Source organism: Falco peregrinus, chromosome 4, assembly GCF_023634155.1.
Source record: "Falco peregrinus isolate bFalPer1 chromosome 4, bFalPer1.pri, whole genome shotgun sequence".
NCBI classification, from domain to species: Eukaryota; Metazoa; Chordata; class Aves; order Falconiformes; family Falconidae; genus Falco; species Falco peregrinus.
In genome coordinates this window covers 104,843,538-104,870,955 of record NC_073724.1, presented here as the reverse complement: position 1 = coordinate 104,870,955, position 27,418 = coordinate 104,843,538, and the positions used below count along the sequence as shown (strand labels likewise).

At 38.3% G+C, this 27,418-nt stretch overlaps 1 protein-coding gene across 1 annotated transcript in view; it reads right to left on the bottom strand.

Annotated features, from left to right (window-relative positions):
- The window catches only part of GUCY1A2 (guanylate cyclase 1 soluble subunit alpha 2), a 177,281-nt gene that overhangs the window by 58,243 nt on the left and 91,620 nt on the right, over positions 1-27,418 (bottom strand). Inside the window, exons 5-6 of the mRNA XM_055801911.1 lie at positions 23,326-23,811; positions 5,317-5,460 (exon numbers count right to left, since the gene is read on the bottom strand). Of these exons, the coding sequence (XP_055657886.1) occupies positions 5,317-5,460; positions 23,326-23,811 (630 nt within the window). The remainder of the gene's footprint in view (positions 1-5,316; positions 5,461-23,325; positions 23,812-27,418) is intronic.

Sequence of the window (27,418 nt, the reverse complement as noted above, 5' to 3'; positions counted from 1 at the left end):
AAGAAGTGATGCCACAAATAAAATCCTATGGGTTTTAACACATCAAATGAGATCTGCATTGCAACCTTTACCTCTAAAGGTCAATGCTCTGGAGAATTCTTCTTACAGCATTATCTCTAGCTATTTAAAACAATGTACTTTCACTTTATCTACAAAATATAAAATATGAAGCATATGCCAAATTCAAGTAACACTCACTTAAATACGGGAGGCAATTTTAAATCAATATTTTCAAACTACGGTCATAGGACACTATGTATAATTAATTGTACAGAACCTAAATCAAACAAGTGCTTCCGGGCTAAGAAGTGTCTTTCTGAAAAGATAAAGATGTATATCCAATTTTACATGCAATGTTTGAGCCAAAAGTTCTTTTGTACCAAGGCCTTAGCTCATGCTAAAGTAATGGGATTTTGCCTCAAATAGAACTGTGTTTAAAAAAAATCATACAGGAATCTGAAGCCTTCTCCATCACTCACAGGAGAAAGATCAGCCCATTTTCTGTTACAAATATTTCTTTCAAAAAGAGCAGACTCTGTTACAACACTGATCATTTGTGGGGACTGCTGTAATATAGTTCACTCTTTTTCTGCAAAACAACATTTTTTCATTACCCTGCAAATCATAGGCTATTCATGCACGTATAAGTAGCGCAGGCTCAGGGTCTCAATTCTGCTGCCTTTGACTCTGCTGGAAGCATCAAAATGCCCGAGTAGGTGTCAGCTGCACACCACAGTGCTCTCATCAGCATGCTATGAGCTCTGACTCAGGGGGCAGGAGCATCATCTGGATATAAACTAGACCTGCTTCATACACCTTGTCACCATGCTGAAGTCCATCACTGTTCACTGGCCATACGAGCACTGCTCTAAATAGGCAGATTTTTCATAAAGTGTATGTGGTTGTACAAACAAGGTATTTTTGTTTTTTCTACAATGAATGCTTTCAAATGACAACCGTGTACCCAGATAACAAACTTCATTTGATTGTCTGCTAATGCATTTTATTGGTAAAAATTGTACCCTAAATTCCCATTTATATTATATGGTGGGGTTTTATTCATTAATTTACTTTTCCTTCCTAAATTTCTGAGACTCTAAATGTCATTTAATAAGATACCCACTGCTATCACAGGGATGAACATTTCAAGCACTACAAAAAGTAAATATTTACGTTCTGGTGAATTCAGTCCTGAGATGACAACAAAATACGTCCATCAAAATAATTTAGAAAATACATATATTCCATAAACCATAATTATGAAGTTAGAAATATCTAATTAAGTAATCATCAAATAAAAAGCACTACATTTCATAATTTCAGTTAGGTTTCCCTAGAGCTGAAATCTCTGCAACTAGGACAATCCACACAGATTCATAATGACCCTATCTAAAAAAATGTTGCCCCCTAAGTAATTAGCCTCTTCAACATACATTGGATCAGTCACACCCTAAAAACCTGGGTAATAATTCCTGAACAGGCAGTTTCCAGTGCTAACCTCAGAAAGCTTAAACAACAGATAAGCCTCTGCAAAAGAAATCCTCTGCTAACACTAAGGAGACTTCAGTGTGTTTGCTTCTTACTAGATAAGACAATCAGAAACAGAATACCTGCTGTAATTGTTAGTCTGCTAACAGAAATTTCAAATAACTGTGGTGTCATGTATTATATAAAATGGCTGAGAATGATTTCTTCCTATTTCATTAAGGCTTATCAGCCAGTTTTGGGGCGTGGGGGTGGGGAGAAAACAGAACATTGTTGTTTACTCCTGAGATTAGAAGGTCCCTTATTTTTAAGGAATTTGTTCTGAAAAATTGTCTCGGACTTAGTGAAGCAATTGTCTTATTTTTTCAAAACAGCTACCAGATATCCTGAAGAATGAAGTTGAAATTTAGTCACAGAAGCTCTGAAGGCTTTCAAAGATATTAAATGTTGGGCATGAGGAAAGCTTCCCTCTGATTTCCAGTTCTTTTCAAATATCCAAACACTGATGGACATTTTCTGATACAAGAAACAAAAGTTGCGTCAGCATTCCATATTCAATACATTGGGCAGGTACGCAGGAAATGTGACTTGTGCTTGTTAACATGAATCGTGGACAAGAACTGAGGTCAAAATACTACACTTATTTTACCATCCATATCAACAGGACCAGCTAAAAGTAACCGCACTATAGCACAGTTTAATTCACTGTTTAGAAGTCAGGCCACTTACAAAATACGCAATGTAGGCTCCAAGGCATTTGTATCTAATTTTAATGAATATTTAAATATTTTAATCACAAGCCTTAATTGTTAAATGTGTCACGCAGTAAGACCCCTATTAACGGTTCTGAGCTGGGTCCAAGGTGAACATGACACATACCTGGGCGTTCCTTAAACTTCAGGTATATTACAGAATCAAGCCCAACTTCTGACTCCACAAAGGGCAACCTGGAAGTTAACCCATATATCTAAAAGCATTGTCCAAACACATGAACACCAACAGGCTTGGGGCATGATCACTTCCCTGGGGAGCTTGTTCCAGTGCTTGACAACTTTTTCCTAATATCCAATCTGAACGGAGTTCCCTCAGCACAGCTTTAAGACATTATTATGCACATGGAGCATTTGTTAATGGGAATCTGTGGCACAATGGGCACCTTCACGTTTTTTAAGTGAAAAACTGACAACTAACAAAAATAGAGATCACTCTAGCCAATTCAGCATTGGCTGGAAGGTAAAGTCATGCCAACTCAATTTAGAAATAATGCATAGGTTTTAACCTGTGACGATCACTGACATAATCACCGAGAAAAACTACGTGTTCTTTGCCATTTGTAGGAGGACTCATCTGACAGAGTGTAGAAGCTTACAGCGTAAACGTTCACATTTAGGCTAAAGTCCATAGACTTACAGACAACTGAGAAAATACACATTTTTAGGGTGTGATTCATCTCATCCTAGAGCAGACAGCTAAAGTAGGACAAATTAGACTTCCCCAAAAGTCCTTATTTCAATAGTTTTACAGGGCAGACATCCACGTGAGAGGGATCCTAACATTAATATAATTTAAATCAAATCAAGACATCTCTATGACAGATAAGCTTTTTGAAACACGATTTGCCTGGTTAGGTACAAAGGTAAAAACAACTTTCTATGGTATCACTTTCCTTCCTGCCCTGAAATCTATTATACCTAAAACTGAAGGGGACAACTAACACCTACTGAGGGGTTTCTCAGTACCTTTACTTTCAGTTTAAGTGTGATGAACTGACTTTTTTCTTCTGAATTCTCAACGAGGTTTATTAGCATTTCTTGAAAATATTTGCTTATGCCTAACATTTTATTCTATGCAAGCGTTTTTCCTCTGCACTGTCTTTATATTCTTTCTTTTACAAGTTTTCTTACACAGCTTCTAAAATCATGAGGAATTTTCTGAAAAATAGTGAGTGGTAATGAAAACAGTCACAAACTGTCTCTCAAGAGTAAAACATACACCTTCAAAATTTCACTACAATGGCAGCAATCACTCAAAAGAAAGCAAAAAGATGGAAAGGATCTGGAAGAGAGCTCTCCCAGCATGTGACAGTTTAGCTTGAATGCATTAAGCAGCTATAGTTATTGGAAAAAACAGAGAAATCATCAAAAAATCTAGAAGATCTATTCTTACAGGATTAAATTAATACCCCTTTGAAACAGTCTTACGTCAAAACTGAAAATGTTATATCTTCTGTTATCTTCAGACATCTGTCTTTTAATGCTTATTCTGTGTTCAATGAATGTCCACATGAAGCTTTAAAAAAAAAATTTCTTCAAGATCCATAGTTTATTTTTTTCAGAAAGTTATCCTTTTGAATAACATTTTTCATAATATTGCATTTTGACATTTTAAAAAAAATCAGCAGCAGCATTGTTATCTAACAATAAAAATATTTCATCCAGAACTCAATATATTTTCATTTGAATGTTGTATTGCCATATTTCATGAAATTTCTAGCTCAGTTGCCTTGTATCCAAACTCTTGTTTCTGGGCAAAACAATTCATTTTAATTAAATCTCTTTTGATAAACCATACAAAAGAATTCAAGGAATAGAGTTCAAGATATGACCCAACTAACAGAGATGAGCTGGAACTCAGAAGTACACAATTTTATTGCTCACATAACATCCCTGAATAAATTGTTAAAAATGTTACCCCCTTTCTGTCAAGTTTTAAACCTTCAAAACAGTCTTTCAGTGTTTTTGTTTTTTTTTTTTGGGGGGGGGGGGGGGGAAGGAGAAGCGTTTTGGATGCAGCCCTCATTTTTTAACAGACATGAGGAACTGCAGTTAACAAGATGCATTTCAACTATGATGTAAATCATCCCATGGGAAGTCTGTCCAGGCTTCTCATCTAGCTACATATGGCTGTTATTATAGGCTTTAGACAGTGTTGAATAATTGTTCTACATAATACCCCCATATTCTTTGAAAACAAAAGGTTTGTATTATGGGAAGAACAGTTTAAGCAGAAACAGGAGTACACATAATGAAAACAATGTGTAATCCGACACTTGATAAAGAAAGGCACATATATATCTCCATGGTTTTTCTTCTCTGCTGAATCTTCATCTCCTACCTAAACATTACCAATTCCAAATGCCAGAAGCTACAAGGTTGGTATAATATCAAGAGAAGCAGAACAGCATTGGAACTTTAAAATGGTACAAAAGGACATGCAGTTTCCCACCTCCTGTCACCTCCTGTACCAATCTAGTAGAAGGAACTGAAGTAGCGTGGGAAGTAAGCACATTAACACTGAGAAAGAGCAGGCAGTCTACATACTCTTCTTTTATACAGGTCAACAACTAATTAGAAGAGAGGCATGCAGCCCCTTAGAGCCACAGAACTCTGAGTGCCTCTACATGACTGCTGAAGATCATATCAGAAGCCTACTTCTGAAGCAAATTTCCTACTGCCATTGTATACTGTGCTTTGGCTTGTAGCACAGGGCAGTCCTGGAACATGTGAATTGTATTCTTCTCATACTAAACTGAATTGGAAGAAGGGCCCCAGCAGTGCATCTAATAGCCCTCAGCCACAAACAGGCATTCAATGCATATGACAAGGCAACAGCTAGTCTGTGTGGTCCACTGTGCTTACTGAAGTAAGGTGTATCTTACATGGTTGTTGATTGGCATCAGTGAAATATAAATCCATTAAAAAAGACTGTGATATATATTGATGTAATTTTAAATTCTCCTAGCAATAAATAGATTTCTACTGACAGAACATGATGGAATTAATCAGGTCCCTGTACCATTGACTAGCCGTGAATAAAAAGTAAAGGGTTTACCTTGATAGGGCTCCCATCTGGAGTGAGAACCTCTTCTGAAAGCTCCATCATCTTCAGTGCCATCAGGGCAATGGCTTTAGCATGACTAAGGCTTTTCTTATGGAGCCCTGCTGCAACACAGTATGCATCACCTATTGTTTCCACCTGCAGCAATCAGACAAATCAGATGTTAAAGTATGATACCTAAAGAACCCTACCATTAGTTATCTGCAAACAAATAGCATTGCTTAAAAGATGTGAGCAAAACATCCATAAAATAAGCAATTAGACAACGGAGCATAATTACCTGAGTTTGCAAACAGGTGCAGGCAAAACCTGACATGTGATTGCATAGTGGTTCATCACCATTATAGCCAAAGAAGATCATTACATCTACAACAGTGTACGCCATCAGCTGAGAGATTACAACATTTTCCCATAGTACTAATACAGAAAACTGCTTTCCTAAATAAGAAATTGCATGCAGCTTTGTTTGACACTATCCTGGCTGAGTTTGCTGTTGGATAAGAATAGTGCTATGTGATTATAATTTGTAATTATTATTTGCTATGCTAGAAAAGTGTATCAGGAAGAGAATTAGTAAAAGCAAAACATCACCATAAAAAAACAGTGAAGAGTTTCTAACTTCTCATTAGCAGGTAGCTCTTCCTGAATCCAGGGATAATTTACAAATAGATGTTCTTGCTATAGACTTTTGACAGCACCTGTCTCTTATTTTCAAATCAGAATTGTTGCCTTTTTCTACTATACAGGCTACAGGACTGTGAATTCCCTACCTTCAGGTACCAAGTTCAGCTAACTGATCCCTCTGGTCTCTTCAGACAGGCCTTACCTCCCTCTAATCCTTGATTTTCTTTAAAGAAAGCTGTCCCTCAGGAGGAAGCAAGAGCAAAAGAAATTACAGAAGCCCTCTGGCACTGGATAAAGGCAGCCTGAGAAACACTGAAGCCCTCAAGTTCTGCAGCTTTATTGACAGCAATGTGTTTTGCAGTCTGCTTGCCCACACATCTGCACCATGCTCTGCACACAGTCCCTTAATACATGCCCAAGCAAACTCAGCCCTCAGGGATTACTTTGGTTTTTGCTGCATAACTAATCTGACTTTCACCCTGCTCACAACTGCAGAAATACCAGAAAAGACTTCAGCAAAGACTAGGGTGAGAAGAAAGCAGGCACTGAGCAAGGAGTTATTCAGGGAATAAACACAGCTGATTCTTCTCTCTGCAGGGATTCATTCTACTAATATTAGTAGATATGGACCTTCTCAGATAAATTTCCAGTCCTAATAAACAGAATTGGAAATAGTATCTCAAAAAGTAAGCATTACATGTAAATGTACCCAGAGCATGAATCCTGAACAGCAGTAGGAGCAAATACTTCCCACCATCAAACTTACAGAAGCTGCTACAAGCCTGTTGCCAAGTTTGGCACCTCAGCCTTTCCTGCTGATTGTGCAGGATGATAGATAGAAGAAGCTGAGGGTTTCTCATGAGCTGAGAGCTAAGGCAGCTGTTAGAGCTCCCTCGTCACTTTTGAAAGCTCCTAATAGTACATGTATATAGAAAAACCACGTGGGAACAATCAATACTGCTGTCTGCCTGCCTGTTTTACCCAAGCCATATCTCAGGATCTCTGTCCTCAAGAAGCAGAAAGGTCACCTTTCCAAAGACAAATGGATGGGCAAGTATATTGCAGTGGCTGGTGAAAAATATAGAAACTAAAGGAGAAAATACACTAGCATTGTGAGAAAAAGTATCAGAAGTTAGCCATCTGGATGGCTAATAAATAGATGGTAAAAAACTCTTTACATCAGAAGGAAGAATTAGCAGAAATCCATTGTCATTCTTAAAAATTGTGGATGAACATAGCCAGTTTGAATAGAAATAAAGGGGCTACTACAAAAAAAAAGCTGAATCTATGACGTCAAATACAAAACTGAAAGACAAATTCTGCTCCTCAATGAATGATTTAATTTCAAAATTACTTTTCCACTGAAGTTAGTTGCATTACAGCACTGTAAGCAAGTACAGATCTGGGACTATATACTGTTTCTGCAGTGTTCAGGCAAACCTACTTATTGTTAGCTTTTATCCCTTGTGAAATTTCCATAGCTGTGTAAAATAGCTTAACAGATAAATTGCGCTCACTGAATGAGTAGCATCATCAGAGTTGCACTGCACATATCTGGATACTAGCAGAAAAATGGAACCGAAGCTGCCTCGTGTTAACCTTACTCTGAAAAGAAAAATATTAATACCATTGTATGATACTCTTTAAAGCGCTTATCCATACAAAGTTCCTCTGACAGTAATACTGGAGAACCAGGAGAATGATTGGGACTGTTGAGACTGACCTGGTCATTGAAACTGGAATTGATGAGTACTGATAAGGTTGTCTGATGATTTACCATTCTTTGACCATTTTTAGGCACTACTAACACTTTACCCAGCTAAGCATTTAGGCTGAAATTTCCATGCTGAGAATCTCCATCAAGCTTTAATTTGTTAAGTTGTTCAGTCCTTCAAAATCAGATTTGACAAATTTTCTAATTATGTGTTTTCTATCCTGAAATAATTTTTTTTAAAAGCTCCAGGACTTCTTATAATTCAGGTTGTTCATGGCATTTTGGTTTGGTCCTCTCTTATGACTCTATGGAGTCATAGAATCATAGAATGGGTTGTGTTGGAAGGGATCTTAAAGATCATCTAGTTCCAACCCCCTGCCATGGGCAGGGACACCTCCCACCAGACCAGGTTGCTCACAGCCCCATCCAGCCTGGCCTTGAGCACTGCCAGGGATGGGGCAGCCACAGCTGCTCTGGGCAGCCTGTGCCGGTGCCTCACCGCCCTCACAGTAAAGAATTTCTGCCTTGTATCTAATCTAAATCTACCCTCTTTCAGTTTAAAGCCATTACCACTTGTACTGTCACTACATGCCCTTGTAAAAAGTCCCTCTCCAGCTTTTCTGTAGGTCCTCTTTAGGTACTGGAAGGCCACAATAAGGTCTCCATGGAGCCTTCTCCAGGCTAAACAACTCCAACTCTCTCAGCTTGTCTTCACAGGAGAGGTGCTCCAGCCTCTGATCATCTTCGTGGCCCTTCTCTGGACTCACTCCAACAGGCCCATGTCCTTCTTATGCTGGGATCCCCAGAGCTGAACGCAGTACTCCAAGTGGGATCTCACAAGAGTGGAGTAGAAGAGGAGAATAACCTCCCTCGACCTGCTGGTCACGCTTCTTTTGATGCAGCCCAGGACGTGGTTGGCTTTCTGGGTTGCGAGTGCACACTGCCTGGTCATGTTGAGCTTTTCATCAACCAACACCCCTAAGTGTTTCTCCTCAGGGCTGCTCTCAATTGAGCCTCTGCACATCCTGTATTTGTGCTTGGGATTGCCCTGACCCACATGAAGGACCTTGCACTTGGCCTTGTTGAACTTTGTAAAGTTCACATGGGCCCACGTCTCAAGCCTGTCAAGGTCCCTCTGGATGGCATCCCTTCCATCCAGCATGTCAACTGCACCTCAGAGCTTGGTGCCACTGGCAAACTTGCTGAGGGTGCACTCAATCCCACCGTCAATGCCCCCAACAAAGATGTTAAACAGCACCGGTAAAAAAACAGGAGGAGTATTTTTTTTAAAACTGGGATATACACATTTTGAGATACAAAATGTTAGATTTTTTGGTATGTGTTGGGTTTTGTTTTGTTTTTACATTAATTATGCAGGTTTGAATAACACAAGACTTCGAAGAAGGTAATGTTTAAAGTTTTTCATCTAAAATATTCAGGAATCCCCACAGTCTAAGGAAACTTACTAGCACTTTTTTTCAAAGACACTTTGGAAATAAACATAAAAAATTTAATCATGGGGAGTCACTCTTGTGGCAAGTCTAATCTTATAATCCTACAGCAATCAGAAATATCAAATCCACTGAAAGAAGTAGTTGGAGGGAAAATTGGCTCTAGTTTTAGTCCTGTTTGTCTCAGCAGGCTTCCTGTAAAACCCTAATAGATAATTTGTATTGCAACTGTTACAGTGGAGTGCTCATTGCTATTTCTTTTCACTTAAGAGACATAATTAAGTCTGTGTACAGTTTGTTCCTTTTTTAATGGGTTAAATTATATCAAGAAGGTTTCTTTGCTTATGATCAAAACTAATTATCTACAAAAAAATGTGTCTGAAAATTCAGAAATTGCTGTCTTCTTTCAGGAGGAAAATCCACTCTTAACAGCATGTCCTTTGTAGATCCTTCACCTTGCTGTGAAGGGTACTTGTGTACTATTGTTCCCATCTCCAAAACACTGACAGGGCTGCATAGGTATTTATTATCTTACTCCTAAGGGTTAAAATATTTAGTACCCATTCAACCCTAGAATAATCTATGCCACTGTCTCTATGGCCTGTTCAATGCTCTTCTGCAAAATAAATAAATAAATTGGAAATAAAAAGATGGATTGCCTTCACTATAAACACAGTTAAAGTATTGTCTTTTAACTCAAAGTGTCATCCATAAAAAAAAGCCCTTAATGCAGGTTGCACTGGTGATTTTAGTTTGAGTTGGCTATACTGCTGATATAAAATTAATTGCTAATGGAGCCCTTGTCAAAGCAAATCCATTCAAGGAACATTCATCCTTCAGCACATTTGTTATATGTGTGTGTGTGTGTGTATATATATATATATATATATACACACACATACAGAAAGAACAGATTTATTTTTTTTTTTCACAAGGCATGGGAAAAAGAATTCACAGTGCAATTCAGGATGAAGAACTGCAGGACACTCCTGGATACCTTGATGTTTTACACAAGTGATTAAGTGAATACAGGATTACTTTGGAAAGTAAATACATAAGTATTGCTCAAGTATGCGCTTCCTTGAGAAAAGAAAATATTTCAGTGGTACGTGTATAAGGAAAAATACATTATGTTGTTCAAAGTTTATTTGGTTTATTCTATTAACATATACAGACTACCTATATAACTGTATCACACATACAGACTTTTGATAGAGTAACTAAACATAGATACTTTTCAGCCCTTTCCATGTCTTAATTTCTTACCCTCCTTTTATAGAGTAACAGATATTTCTTCAAATTCAGTTCAGTTTCTACATGCATCAAATCCTGCTTGTGGTCGCATGTGCTTCTGTAATTTTAGTCACCAGAAATATTTATTTCTGCTTAGGTAAGTACATGTTAATAATCACTGTAATTTTAAGTTGGCAAGAAAACTTGGAGTATTAGTTTCTCTATGTTCTACATCCTGTTTACAGCCACTGTATATAAAGTATATATGCTATACTTAGCTGAAGAGAAGCTTATTAGTAAACTGTTATCACTTAGAAGTAATCTGCCAACAGCAAAAACTCTCCTACTGCTGGGAGATACTCTATAAAATTCCATTTTAAAATATTGAAATAACAACAAACAGCAGTTGCAACAGTATCAGTTTCCTCTTCAAGAGCTTGACAGTGGAAAAAAAAATAGAAATAAGCAGCAGGGAAAGGGGTAATGGTTTAGCTAATCACAGTTTAATGCTCTTCGCTTTCCTCACTTAACTTTTCTCACTGAGAAAACTGACTTTTCTGGTTGGATGTAGGTTTTTTTCCCCTGCACAAAAGAGCAGTATCCTCCATCTTAAAATACCTGCCTCTCTTTTCACCTGTTGCCTACGCATATTTCCCCTCTCTTATTTGTTACCCAAATACAGATACATTGTTCTAGGTGCATGCAATATGTACTTATTAGTTAACACCTTTCAAAATACAATAAATAAAAAACCTCTCCAATATCTGAGTAAATATATCTGACTTTTCTGACAAAATCTGTGCTTCTTTTCCAGATAATACCATTATTTGCACTCTCATGAAGCCTGTAGTTGATACCAAATTGGAGGGACCAGTCAATTTGTTCTAGGGCAGGGCTGCCATCCTGAGGGACATGGACAGGCGGGATGAATTGGCCAGCAGGGAACTCATGAAATTCAACAAGGACATGTGCAAAGTCCCGTCCCTGTGAAGGAATTTCCCTGGAACTGATACAGCCTGTGGCCAACTTCCTGCGGAGCAGCTCTGTGGGAAAGAATCTGTGGGTCCTGGTGAGCAGCAAGTGGCACATGGGCCAGTAGCAAGTCCTGGGAGCAAAAATGGCCAGTGGTAGCCTGGGTTGTATAAGCAAAGATTGGGGAAAGTGGTTATCACCTCCTACTGAGCACTCACCCAGATACTGCATCCAGTTTTGGGGCCCTCAGTACAAGACAGAGATTGATAAACTGCATCCAGCTCACTGGGGGGCCTCCAGGATGGTGGCAGCTGTGTACCTGCCCTGTGAGGAAAGGCTGGGGGAGCTGAGCTTGTTCAGCCTGGAGCAGAGATGGCTTTGGGGGGACCTAAAAGCAGCCCCCAGTGCCTGTGGGAGGTGGGCTCTTCACAGTGGTGCAGGGTGCGAGGGCAAGAGACGACATCAGCATCCTTATGGATTAAGAAAGAGGGGAGGCCTGTGAAAATTACTGACCATAAGATCTTACTCAGACAAAAAGAATTTGGCAAGTTTTTTAAAGAACAATCAAACACTTCTGCAGACAGTGAGGATTTTAATAGAAGCTTCAGCAAATACAGTGATAAAGAACATAATCCTTGTATTTTAGGGCATAAATCTCAAAATGAAAATACTAAAAAGAAGTTTGCCAAGATGTACCTGACATTTCACAAATAGCTCTTGGGGCTTCTTGTACTTCTTCAAGCACCCACATTCAATCCTGTTAAACATGGACCGTTATAATGCACTAGTTACAGCAGTTTCCACTGTAATCCAAACTTTAACTATACGGTATGCCCTCGTCCCCAATATACCTATTAGCTATATTGATAATTATCTGAATTTTCAGCTGTCCAAATGTTTTCTGTCTCCCCTGATTTAGATAATTAAGATTACACTGCAGCTACTGATTTTTCACTTTAATATTGTATCTTTTAATTCCAAGAAGAAAAATTCTGATACAAAAGTTATACTGGAAAATTTAGAGCTGAAAATTATTCACACTTTCTGAACTTTTCATGATGTAATATTCAAAATGACCAAGGAAATATTAAAATAATGGCAATTTTTTAAATTGTTATTGTTTTTTTCCAGTGACAATAATGAAATGTTTTCTTTTTTTGGGATCTATGACCTATATTCTTATGGAGGGGAGGAGAAGAAAATGATTTTTGAACAAAAATAAAGCCCTTCTGTGTATTTTATTATAGGTAACTTTACTTCTCAGTTGAGCCACAGAGTTGCATTGTTTGGAGCTGCAACACTAGTTTCCCTGGTCATTGCCCAGCAGATTAGCATCTGCCAGAATGCCAGCTTTTCTTTATCTTTCTCTAATGATCATCAGTGAAGTTACCACATCAGTTTCCTTGGTTAATAAAATGCTGTTAATATTTCTCTTCTTAGCTGAAAGTGAACAGAATCAGCACTGATGTTAAGGACCCTTGAATACTCCATTGTCTCTTACAGTCAATCCCACATGTTACTGGTTGTTTCAATAGGAGTGAGCAATACATAGGTTTTTGGACAACAATCATCACATCCATTTGCAAAAGCCATGGGAAGTCAAGCTTTGAATCAATCAGTAAAGTATTCTAAGGCACCCTATTGAAAGACAGCACAATACTCATGCTTGGTGGTGATGGGAGTTATTCCAGTGCCAATACAACAAAAAGCAATGAAATCAGGAAAGAAATAGCTTGGGTTGATGCTGATTATATGAGAGCAATTAAAATGCAGTGAAAAGTCATTTTACTCAATAAAAATACACTCTATGCATTAAACAACATAACATGGCATTAAACTATATAACATAAGTAACTGTAAAAATAAAGCACATGAAAAGTAGATGGCACAAGCAGGGAAGAAGCAGTATTTCAACCATCTAGGCTACAAGCTGATAAGATGTAGACTATATGGATGAGATTAATCTCACCTAACCAGAGATATCTCTAATAATCTGAATATCAGTTATTCACTCTCAATTCTTGTCATGATCAATGAAATGAAATGGGAACTCTAGCAGTCATCTGACCTGTGCTAAACATCTCCTTCAGGAAAAGATGAATTTCACACTAAAACCAATTCACACTTACCCTATAAAATCATACTTTTCTCTGTTGACTGTGAAGATAGTCTAGATGAATAGTTCTATGTTGTAAATAGCATAGTTTCACCTCTATCTCAGAACTACGGAAAGAAAAGAACTAACAAGACTACGTGAAGAGGCAGAAGGGCAGACTGACTGAACATGGACAGTCACAGAGGCAGGTGAATTTTAGATGAAGGACAGGGCAAGTTCTGTGAAATCAAACAGTCCTTCGGGAAAGCTGATCTCTAGCTGAACAGACGAACCAGTGGAAAGCCTTTCTACATTCCATACATCAGTTTTCTTTCCACTCTTAGAGATTAATCCAGGCTCAGAACAGCATTTATTGGAGAATATGTGGTTTAAGTGATTCTTATGATTACATTAACAACAAAATCAATGATTTCTAGTGTATTAATTTTGTTTTTAAGATCTGGAAATAGTCTTTTAAGGAGCAAAGTCAGGGTATGTCGCTGGCTGTCTCTTAGAGTAAGTTCCATATGTATTCCTCAGCCTGGACTTAGCTGAACACATCTTAGCTTCCTGCACACCTAGGTTGTGTTTCCATGGGAGCATATAAATATATAAGGAGGTTCTTTCTTAAGTCTCATCCCAGCATGAAGCCAGGATTCAGGATAGGAATGCACCTGGAACTGGAAGTTGGAAGGTGTTCCCAGGTACTGCAGTAAAGACCCTTGCCTTCCCAAAATTTTCATTATCCTGTTTATTTGTATTTCATTCCATCTGCAGGACTGAACTATGTAGTACCTCAGTGCTATATATTTCTTTTATGAAAGCTGAAATGTCTTCCCTCTAAAGGAATATAGCAAAAATCAGCTTTAAGTTTAAATTCTTGCAAGTATAACTCTGTAAAAGCCTTTGAAGTTATTAGTCTCTCCCAATGGGTTTTTCTTTCATCTGTTTTCTGCCCCAAGTTGTACAGCAGGAAAATTAGGGAAAAGACCACAGTATATGGCAAAGTGGTGCTTCAGACATATCATTAGGGCTTCATTATTCCTGTCCATGACTGGACAGCAGCAAACAGGCTACCTACTGGTATGGACAAAGGCTAAAGAAAAGGGAAATTATCTTTGCTCTAGTTTTATTTAAAGTCAGCAATCTCAGCACTCATCACAGGGAACAATTTATTTGATATCCATACTCTACCTCAAGATGTCATTGACTTCTTCCCTATTTCCTTTTACCCAAGTCCTTCTCCAAATATATCTCTGAAATCAGTTATAAACTTACAGCATTGTCATTCAGGATGGGACTCACACTACCCAGCATCAGTCACAGAAAAATTAAGCCTTTAATTTAAGCTACTAACCTATACTCTTCCTATAGTCACTGAGGAGAAAAATTAACTTCCACGGCACGATGTATTCCATCCTGAATTCTGGAAACTTCATTTTTTTACACATTTACTACCGCAGGACCCAAATATCTTTGCTTAATTGCCTGCTTCCGTGGCCAGACTGTCATTTGATATGCAAGACCCCTCCCATGTCAAAAGCATGCTTTTTCTGAGGAATGGCTGAAAATCAGGTTTACGTGGGCCACGATAGCCACAGACTGAAAAGGCTTAGCTTGTGAAACTCTCAGAAGACTCTAAGTGAGCTGTTATCTTCTCATGCACGTCTCACCCCATTGCCTTTGAATGTGCACTAGAGTGCATGATCCTGCTCCCATGAAGTACCCCAAAAGAGGAAAAAGGTTGCACGAGTGTGTTGACTGCTAGTGTTAAGATACTGTTTTGTCAGCACAACAGCAAGATCCTGTTTAGCTCAAAAAATTCTGCATCTTGGAATGCATATTTTGGCATGCAGGTCAAGGATCTTACCAATCACTAGGAGGGAGGGCAGAAGTGAAGTATTTTGGGCGGTTTAAATACAGATTCTGGAAAAAAAATGTTAAAGAAACTTGCTGGAGAGAAAGGAGACAGTTTATTCCACTGAAAAGTGAAGTGTGTGCGCTCTTTCTCTAGAGGTGGTGTAAGTACAGTTCAGAAAAGCCTCCTCTGAGCATGGCCAAGGTAGCTACTAGATCTACATTTGTGTCTATTTGTTACATATTGAATACTGACCTTTTTCAAAAGAATCAAAACTGGTTTGTGTTCTTGATGTGTGAATAGAAACTGAAGTCTAGTTCTGTCTGCATTTTGAAGTATTCTATGTTTTTCCACTGCATAGATTTGGCAGAAAAGCTGTGCAACACTGTGAAGCTTAACATCCGTCAGCTTATAATACCTACCTGCTTGGGTTTTTTCCTGAAATTGAATCTACATCTTGGGTACAATATTATTTATAGATTCCCAAAATCTCTGGGATACTATAAAAAAACTCCATTTTTTTAAAGGTTTTCTGTCTTCAAATGGACCCAACAATTTCCTTCAGTTTCTACCGTAGTGTTTGGTTCTCTTGGCTTTTGTCTCTCAGCTTTTCAAAATTAATTCCTCATCTTGTGCCTAAGTTTCAAGGTAACTGCGATGCTTTTATGACACTGCATTCTGCTTATGGAAATAGTTCAGTGTATGGAAAACCCCTCCCATGTGAGCAGGAATGGATTCCAAGCATCCACCTCTGAAGTTCAGAAATCTCTTCATCTGGTAAAGCTCATTTTTTAAAAGAAATTGCTTACTATAAAACCCAGGTTCTCTCCCGAGAGCCTAATTATGAAGCAATTGCTCTTACCAGGCCTAAGGGCATTTTATTTTTAGTGAGTTTAATGATGCTAAACGCTGGCAAGTTCAGGAGTGTTCTGCAGGAAAAGCTGTATACCAATTCTTTCTATAGCACCTACTTAGCAGTCTTAAGTATTTATCTTCCAATATACAATATATGGAGGAACTCTTTCATCTACACTTTAATTCAGAGTGCTGTTTTCTTTACGAAAGAAAAAGAGACAAATGGTACTTGCTGTGTAGAATTATTATCTAGTAGTGTAAAAGGTTTTTTTCACTTTAGAAATATGCTAGAAGATTTACAGTTCACATGATGTCAACATCATGGAATACAACAGTCATGGAATACAAAACTCATAGTGCATAAATAGTTTCTCTCTTTTGTAGGCAAGTATGAAATTTTAAAAAACACACCAAATATGTCTGTGAATAGAAAATGTCCTGGCTGGCATTCTGCCTTGTGCAAGGTAGTTGCAATGTCAAAGTAAAGAACTGTTTATCAAAATAAGCAAATATTAAAATAATCTTGCATAACTTAAGACACACATTTCCGTTTAATGTGACTGCCCTTCAAATGTAAGAGTGATCTTAATTTGCTATAGGTATCCCCAGTATTAAAACTACTATTGAACAACATCTTCCTTGAGGTTACATAAGCTTTAATTTATCTGTCTTTAAATTCATATATTAGTTAGTTTCTCTTAACTTACTTAAGTATCCTCAATATTCCTTTAAATAATTTAAGAAATTAAGGTACATTTATGAAAACTATTTGCGTGAATGAAAATGCTGCATCTTGGCATGTTCAGGTATATGAAAGGCCAGCCATATGTTGTCACAGTTGTGCTGTGTATTGTCTAGATCTGACACAATCTTAGACTGTTTAAATGGAAATAGCTTAGGCTGATGGAGAGTGATACCAGTTTTCTCCAGTCTCTCAGAGGTACTAAAATTTAGAAGGTGGGAAAACTTGACACAAGAAAACAAAGCATTTAAGTGTTTACAAAACATAGTATCAGAGGGACCTGTGTGCTGCAATAAGGCATGCTCTTAGCCATGGCTCCTGTCCAGCTGCTGTCTGGGCTCGGTCTCCAATATGGACCAGGGAGCCCCAGAGAAGGATACCCTTCTCCCTGTCCAAATAAAAAGTCAGGATATGGCCAGAGTTTTCACACAAACTGAGGAGCTGGGAAGCACTCCCTGGACATGCAAGTTGGACGTAGGCTCTAGGGCTCCAAAGCAGCTTGAGAGAAGTGGAGCAGGACACATAAACAAACATGTGCTCTTCAGGTAAGAAAAAAGTGGAAGAAGGGAGACAAAAGAGAAAAAAAAGAAGGAAATATTTACAAGCATGGTATTCCAGAAGAAAAAATTTTATAGAGAAGCAGAAGTCCCAGACTTCAGAGGATTCTCAGGTGATGAATCGCCTGAAGCAGGAGAACACGCACAGATTTTTTACTGCTTTGTGCAGGTCTGTATGTTTATAAGGTAAAGAATAACTCTTCTGGAGCCTGCATGTCAGTTTGCTTCATTTGTACATCTCCATAAAGACAAAATGGTAAATCCTCCACAAAGCTGCAGAAAAATACATGCTTAAAGTAATGGGAAGTCTTAAAATATCCCTGAGCTCTTGATATGCAGGGAAAATCCAAGGAATCTTTTGTATTTCTTTTTTTTGGTTTTGTTTTTTTTGTTTGTTTGTTTGCTTTTGGTTTTTTTTTTTTAATTAACTTAACACAGGGACACTTCTGAGTTCCCATAAAAGATAGGTGCCTCCGCTTTGCTCTGACTTCACACTGGAATGAGACATACTTGTATGCCAGCAAGTCCACGCACAGCCAGAGTTCAAGAGGAAAGTCAGTGTTATAGCCTGCTCAGATCAAGAAAAGGAAGAAAGTTTAGGAGCCCTCTGTGGTGGGACTTGAACAGAGCAGCATGCTGAACGGCAGCTCTACCAGCCTGGGTAGCACCACAGAGACAAAGCTTCTGGGCAATAGAAATTTTCTTCTGTTACACATTCAAAATCCACTGACTTTAAATTAACAAGAAGAAGCAACACCATATTGCTCATATAAGAGTATCAGTATTGTTTACATATTTTAATCACATTTCATTATAATCTTCATTCTGCTGATGCCTAAGCTAAAGCTAAAAGAATCTGAAACCTTTTCAAAATGGTCATGTAGCTGCACTAAACTTAAAAGGTTAAAACTGCAGAAGTAATGGAAACAATAAAAATGGAGTGACCATAGATTTTACATGAAATCTTGGAGACTTATGTTTTGACATAAGAACATAAAGCCTGGAAAACCTCAGAACAGTCTGCAGCTCATGACTCCTGTCATTGCAGTATTCTTTACATCATTATAGCACTGACACTAAACTTAAGAACATACATATGAATATGTACAAATATCAGTTCTCAAGGATGGATAGTCATGGCACTGAGAAAGTACTGGTATTTTCTGTAAAATGAATACTGATTTCTGCAACTTAAACTACCACTATAAAATGCAAAGTGATATTTTTAGAAAATGTGAGTTTAAAATTAGATTCCTAAAACAATTATATCACAAATACAATATAAACATTTTTCAGAGCTGGTGAACATCAGTCCTGAATGATTGCAAAGCAGTCCAGGCTTCCCATCATTTTTTAGTCCCAGGTCCTTTCAATGAGCAAAAATGAAGGCTGTAGCCAGAGGCAGGTGTATAAAATCAGAAAATCAAGATCTGACGCACTAACGGTATCATTCACAAAAAATAAGTAATGCCACTCAGTATAAAGTAAGTGAAATTATGTTGAGAGGAATAATAGCCAAAAAGAACCACAAGGAAGCCAGTAAACGACTTTGAGGCATGTGTGTCACACCACTCATATAAAGAGTGTCAGTTTAGCGAAATAATGAAACCAAAAAGGAAGCCGAAATTCACCTGACAAAGTTGTGAATTCTAACTATAAAATTAACCAGGAAATATATTGTTTTATTCAATAAATATTCAGTAAAATTTCGATTAAAATTTTGACAACAAAGATGTACAGCAAAGAAATTTTGGAAGCTGACAATAGTTCATTGTTATAAACTTCCAGGACCCTGCTTAGACATGGAAAGTGGGACTCAGCACTTCACAGACACTGAAGTTTAGTGTTAGGGGAAAATCTGCAAATGCCTTCAAGGACAAATGCTGCACTGTCCAGTGAAAGAAAAAAGAAAGGACTTTTCTTTTCTTAGGACACCTACAGGAGCAAGCCTGGTTCTGCTGTATTTGGCTTGATATTACCCAACCAGCATATACAGCCACCCAGCCAACGCATGCATGGCCAAAACAGCAGCCATGCACATGCTGCCTTTACCCCACACACTAGTTAAAGAGCAGGGGAGGGAAATGGGGTTGTTTCAGAAACGAAACAGGGAAACAGCTGAGAAAGCAGGCCTACACAGGCAAAAGGACTCCACAAGAAAAGATACTTAAAATTATCCTATGTCAAAAACATATTACTTGGAGGGAGAAACAGAAGCTGCAGGAATCTTAAGCAGGGTTAAGTTTTAAATGCCAGCAGCCATGACTGCAGCATATCTAAATAGCTTATTTGATAAAGAGGTGGTTTAGCTGAAGCATTGTTTCCCAGCACTTGGCTCATAACAGCAACTGAGATCCAGACAGAGAAAAACAGGTCAAAACAAAGACACAAACAGTATATATTTTTACAGGCCATATATTTTAAACAGGCCAACCACTATATATTTTAAGCAAAGCAATTGCTTTCAAAACATGCGGAAGTCTTCTCTCTCCCATTACTTCGGCTCTTTGAGTCCATGTTTCTGCTTGCATGTCCACAGACACTGGCTTACCAAGCACCTGCATCTCCATTTGATTTGCACTCCCCGCTTGACAGCATCTTTTTCTCCCATTCCTCAATTCCAAGCCAAATATAATTAGCTCAGATAGTCAGTAGCACCAGTTCCCAAATGCATTGCCAGGTCTCAGTTCTGTCATCCTCTCCCTTCTGTGATTATCTCAAGGGTGCCCCTCTTGATCTTTTCACAAAGGCTATATGTAAGCAGATTCTTTCTAAAGTTTCACTCCCTAAAACACAGATTCTTCCAGATTTCTAAAACCGTTACCCAGGCTCCTATTACTGTGCATCTCAATTACTGCAATATTCTCCCTCAGCCTGGACAAATGTAATCTGTCATCTTTGGTATCCGCTCAAAGTGCTGCTGTGAAGTTCATTTTCGGTGCCTATTCATTCTTACCTATGCATCCATCCATTTGATATCCTTTCCCTACCTCATCAGTTATAGCTACTCTCATTTTCAAGAAATTTCAAAGTCTAATTCATCCCCCTTCAGCCCTCTCCGAATTTCTGATTCTGTATCCAACAGCTCATTATGCTTGCCTCTATGTCTGACTTGTTAAATGCAAGAATCTTTGTTCTTTCTGTGCCATACTTCTCTGTAAACATCCCTGAATGAGCAGTATGAGACAATTGAAAATATTACGTTCATTGTCTGAGTCCAAGATTAGAAGCACAGAGGTTCTGAATTCAAAACGCTCTAACAGTAAAGCTAGGTGAATAATTTACAACATGGAATTTATTATATTTAATGAATTTTGCTTATCTTCCTGTTTACAAAATGGTGAATTTGGTATTCAGAAGGACTTATCAAATCACCTTTGGAAATTATTCTTGCTATGTTGCTTAAAAACAAACAAATTTGAAAACTGATCTGTTTTGATGTGTATATAGGTCACACAATAAATTTCTGTAGCCTAGTTAAAGGACCATATCTTAAAGGCAGGCTATAGGTACAAATATAGGTGGTCACATATCTAAAATTCATTGCCTTACAATAACTTCTAGAATTGTAGTTGCTGTGGTGGTTATCATTCCTAGCAATAAACTTAGCTTCCAGAATATCATCTGAAACAAATGAAGAAGATATAAACACATGAGCTATTTTTATTTTAAAATGCAAATGTTTTTTCAAAAGAATTGTCACTTTATTTTAAGCTTGATTCTGAAAGGAAAAGAAAAAAGGTTCATTGCCTGAGTTTTGTCTTTCTGTAATGATCAACTGAGTCATTTTCACCTAACCTCACAGTAACCTTTTTAGACTTCCGGTCAAAACACAAATTTAGAAAGATTTAGGGGGATAAAAAATAAGGTACATACAGCTCCAAAACAGCCACAGTGTACACTGCCTTTCTCATGGGTGGGCTGTGGAGGGAAGCAAGGGGCCTACAGGGAGCCTCATGAGACACGTGGGAGTAAGGAGATGGAGGAAAACCCAGGATGAAAGGATCTGAGAAAGAACCAGCTATATTAAGATAGTAACAGTGGAGAAAGAGTGTTAGAAGCGTAAGACGTTCTTCCATAGAAAAATAGGTTTTGTTTATTCTTCTGCTCATAGAACTACATGGGGGTCTTAACTTTTTGGAGTGTTTATTCCTTTTCTGAATGCATAAATCTTATCTTGCCTATCTCAGCAGCCATCATCTTATGTCACTGGTCAGGACAGTAGTTCCATACAGTAACATTTTTCTGTCTGAAGTGGCACAAAGCTAGGTGAAAGGCAGAAAGCCAGGGTCTCAATGATGTAATATTCATGACCTATGTATAAATATTCCTTCTTAGTATTCTCACAGGACTTAACCTGTGTTTTACAAACTTTGTTTCTATTCCTATGCAACCACAGTTTTCAACAAAGAATGTCCTGAATGCCTCAAAACAGCTAATTAAAATTAATCATCTGGGAAAACACTACACCCACATACCAGATACAACATATGAAACAGGGTCACTAGATATCACTCTTGACCGTGGGTCAGAAGTTCCTCACATCTGTTCTCAGAGCTAGCTCGAGATCCAGTGCAGCAACACAAGATTAATACAAACTGAGATCAAACTCCCAATCTTTTCTGACTATATCACCGCAACAATTTTCAAACAAGGGTTGGTACCTTCTGTTGTAGTCCTCTCCCAACACAGTCTTTGGCTTCTGAGCATTAGTAATACAAACCCCTAGCCCAGGAGCACAAAACTTATTTACAGTGTGATCTTTCACTTTGGGATACTGTCCTACCAACATGTTTCTATACCATGTTCAGTTCTATCTGTGGTATGTACTGTAACTTTTCAGCCACAATTATTATTTAGGAGGGTAATTAATATCTTTGGATGCCTTTTAAATTGTGTTAAAGGCTAAAAAGAAAAGGGACAGCACTCTTGTGAAGACCTTTTCTCTATAGCCTGTCAACAAATACTATTTGAAACACTGAAAACTGGTAATTTAGTTTGCGAGCCTCAGACAGAAAATGAAGATAATATATAATTTTTCAACTACTTTTTTTTTTTTTTCCCTCTGGTGCATTCAGTTATAAAAAGAAATACATAAATATACGTAAGATATATAAAAGAAATCTGCTTTTCCTATCACAAAATTAAAGTTATTCCATATACCAAACATATTCTCTGTAGATTTCATAGGAGAATCACACAGATAATATCTTCACTGCTTTTATTAAACACTACCTCTCTTTCTCTCAAACACATACTGGACACCAATCCACCGAAGAGAAGTGAAGGTGAAGAGGACTGTAACAGGACCAACACATGCGACATTTCCTTTTCTGTAGAGCAGTAAAGGAGCATGGCACCCCAGTGCCATGTCCCACTCATTCCATTTACTATGAATGGACATCTGCTGTCCTCTTCCTGTTTTTCAGTGGAAGTTTAAATCTCCTATAATAGTGAATGCTCTTTTTGGAAAATTTTAATTCTTTCAGGGGAAAAGTAAGTGTCTAACCCTAAACCATTCAAGTTTCAGCTGAAACAGTGTTTGAGGGCCTTCCAGGAGCTGCAGCTTGGGTGAGGATCATCACCATGCACTTCATCATACTTAGGACACTGTGGCTGATGTGTTACCTAAAGGAAACCAGGCTATAATACAGGAGGTGTACGTTCTTATAGGAAGATGGGAATATGAGGCATATATTCCCCTGGGGGAACCATGATGACAGCTCAGCATCAAAGTATTTGATTTTCAGTGGGCATATTTCAGATTTTTTTTTCACACAGAACAAAAATATTGCCTTTCCATTTTTATAGGGAAGGTCTCTAATTTAGGAAGATGGCTACGTGGATTTCTTTCTATCTTAGTTTCAATCAGATTTTGCTAACTTAGGACTTGAGCTATTACCTTGTAGATGTCCAGGAATCCACACTGATGGTCAAACCGCGTGTAGAGTTCATTCAGCATGCTGATGACCTGCATGGGTGTGCACTGCGCACAGATGGCAGTGAATCCAACAATGTCCGAGAAGAGCATGGTGACATCATCAAACTTCCTGGCCTGAACCTGCTGCCCCTGCCACAACTGCTGAGCCACTTCTTCAGGGAAAATAGAAATAAGGAGATCTACTGTTTTCTTTTTCTCCTCTTCCAGGGCTTGGTGAGTGCATTCTAGTGTTGCCTTCAGCTTATCCATTCGTTTCTTCAAGCCATCCTGGGCCTTTGCCTGCTCCCCAACCAGTATGACATCACGAGTAGCGTCATGAATAGGTATGTCTGAAAGATGGAGGCCTCGGCCCATCAGTTCATCCAGCTTGTCCACACAGGGGGAACCCAGAAACAAAATTGAATTTGATTCTGGCACATGAATCATTTGTCCTTTAATTTCCATCACCTACAAAATAAAAATAGAGTTTAGAAAAGGAAAAATTAGCTGACAGATGTGGATCCCCATTCTACTTTCCCCATCTTTCCTCTTCAGCTAAAATGATAAACTGTAGCCTTTTATATAGAAGCCTCATATACTCACCTATTCAAATAATGTCTCACCTATTCAAGTAACAGTCTACTCACCAAGGCGAGTCAGATAATAGCCTATACGGACACAAAAGTATTCCCAAATCAGATGTTGGATTCTATTTCAACTCAATTAAATAAGAAAGAAGCCACAATATCAGGTATTTCTCAAAATTATGTGTAAATAATGCTTCTAATTTTTGCTCCTGGAATGTACCTGGTCTTAAAAGCAAGTTCCAGAATAGTTCCTTCTCTGTTACTTAGATATAAATTAAAAAAAGCATAAAATCAAAGGGAAATTGCAACTATCTGAAAGCAGGTTAGTGCAATGGTGAAGTAGCTTCTGTTTTTTTCAGCAAAACAGCTACCAAGTCAAATGTGGCCATGTTATAGAGGGATCAAATAAGTACAGACAAGAGAAAGAACTCTGTAAAATAATGAATGATACAGAAAATGTGTACCAGTGCTCTTATTTCCTATTTGCCTTCTCATACAAGCAGCAGAGTTGGAGGCTGATATTCTGTTAAGAGTCTGTAGATTTCTTGGTGATATAAATGAATGTAATTTGTATTTGCAGAGTGAAAGGAACAGTAGGAATGGAGTAGCAAGTGGTTTGTCACACTGGTTTATAAATTCCACATTTGCCTGTTAAATGGCTAGATGTTTTGATCTGGTTGATACCAATGAGGCCCTGACCTGTTACCTTTTGCTCCATGATGGCAGTTGAGCGCAAAACTACCAGACTGAAGTGGACATTGAAAACCAAGTTTAATGACATATTTGACATTTGGGGCTACATACATTCTGATTTTTATTGACTTACTTGTGTCACAAAAAGTAACTGTCAAATACTGCAAAGGAACATTTCTCACTGGAATATAGTATTTCAAAAACAACAACAAAAAAACCTCAACAAAAAAAGAAAACTAAGATGAGCATGTTTTGTCTAAGCAGGAAATAATTAAATTGGATAAACTGGATGTTTTTGTAAATACCTCTGTAAATAGCCTGCCATAGCCTCTGCCATGAAAACCGATCAATACTAACGTCTTGATTCCAGGACTGCACAGGGACCAGGGCAATACTGTGCTAGGTGATCTAAAAACCACACAGTCCTTACCCCAAGGATCTCATAGTCAAAACAGGCACAACACAGAAACCTTGTGCATCTAAGGACAGTGTTAGGCACCATAATACCTTAAATCTGTATTCTTCTATTCCACACAATCCACTGAAATAAAAAAGTCTCCTCCAGTCACCCTTTCTTTCATCATGTAGGCATTCCCTCACTCTCACATGATTCACTTTATCATTTAATTTTCCTTCCATCCATAATCTTTCCAAGCAAAATAGGAAAACTTCAATCAGAGAATCCAGAGTTGTCTGTAACAATGATGTGATTTAAGTGTCCACATGCCTGCCTGGAAGCTCCTGCTGAGCTGACGGCTACCCCTACGTAGTACTTTCCATGTTTGGGGGAGATGTTGGGAAGCTTCTGTTTCTATTAGGGATTTCTTACATCAGATAATATGCTGTCATTGCAGATCCTACTGTCAACGTGGGGACTGAGCCTATCCTGTACCCATGCACTCCTGCCTCCATATCCCACCCTCCTAGCAACCTCACAGATGTAACTTCTGATGTCAGCCTGGGAACTCAGCAAATGAAAGTAATTAAAATTGTCAATTTTCCTAATTTATGGTCCTATGCACCTACTAATATTTACATTTCTAAGCCTCGTTTCCTCAGCTTCATTTCAGGACAGCCATCTCTGTGAGAAAGCTAGTCAGCTACCTAGATAGGCAGATTTAATTGTTCAAGAGTAATTTTCTTTTTTTAATTTTTAAAACATATGTCTCTGCTCAAAGCATAAGGGAAATAGGTGCTTTCTTCATGCATGCAGCCTCATACTTTCAAAGGGCATATATGAAATTGTTTTAACTATAAAGTAGAAATTGCCAAATGTGAAATACATGGTACAGCATTTCTAAATTCTCTTCTTATTTTGTTCCCCTTTGCCAGAGAGTTTTTTTGTTTTCTGTTCCTAGAATTTCACTGGTGTGCAAAATAAATCTATCTCATATTATCACTTCTCTGTTCCACCTGCAGGTGAAAATAGGGTGTCAGCTCAGGAGGAGAGTGTGACCACAGACAGTGGCTGAGCCAGACTAGCCTGGGGGTGGGCTGCTTGTCAGCAAGGCAAGGCACCCGGCTTGAAGTTTCTTCTGTCAACCTGCTGTGAGACTAGAAGAAAATTAAGGCATCTCTCTGCTCTCCTGCTTTGCCTTTGTCAGTTTGAGGTGTTAAACTCTTTGATGTAATCTCTGTTCATGTGAATATATTGTGCCAGCCCCCCCACGTGGATTCTTCTCAGGAAACACTGATCAAGTGAATAACGTATTAAACAGGCATTCTGCAGTCCTCCACTCCGCTTCTGGGTAAACCCAGGCAAATTATCAACTCTGAGTGCTTATTTGGCCTTTCAGCACAGCAGGAACAATGATACTGACCACCCTGTAACACTTTGAGACTTATGTGTGAGAAGAAACAGAAGACACAGACAACCCTGTAAAATGCCTAACTAATAATAACCTGTTCTTCTGCCCAAGTGAGCAGTACTCTGCTTCAACAAGGTTGAGGATTTCTGGAGCATTTCTAGAAACTTTTGCAAAGACATTCTCCCTACACAGCTGCTTAGTTTCCTAAAAGCATCAAAGGTTCAGTGCTATTTCACCTTTATTCTCTGAATATTTTTATCATTTGCTCAGCTTATACAGGAATTGTTGATGGTTCCTATCATTCCTGTTACATTAGCGATTCTGATGTCTGCTCTCTCTTGATGACTGAGGGGTTTGGGTTTTTTAGAAAACACATTGCTAGTCTCTTTAAGTTGCAATATCAGGGAACTGGACAGCAGAAGCAAAGCTGCCTCAGCTTGCCTGGGGAGAAACGCTCAGGTCTTGTAAAGCATAACAGTAGAGATGAGCTAAGACTGCATCACACTTCTCAGTTTTTGCAAAACCATTTCCTTTCCAAAGAAGTTTCTGAGATGACTCAGACCCTTTCTAGAGGACTTTGGTCTGCCGCTGTGATCCAGCATAAACTCCATCTCTTTTCTTTAGGCTCTCTTGCCTCTTACACCTTTCTCTGTATCTTAAAGTATAACTGAATGAAATGGGACATCAGATTTGCCTGAAGTTTGCCATAGCAAGTTACACTTCTGAGCACCTCCCCAGAGCTGGAATGCTTTACACCCGGACTGTAAGCCTACAGGAAATCAGGATTCAAACATCTATCTTTCTTGTAAGCAGGGAAAGATTGAAACATTTCTGTCATCGGTTGTATTTCATTACTGCTATATTTCATTGCTTTCCTGTCTTTTTAATCATATTCTCATTGAATAAAATGAGGATAATCCCACTGTTTTCGGAGGACAATTCTCCTGATCCTATAGTTGTATAAGAGAACATTTTGAAACGAGCAAT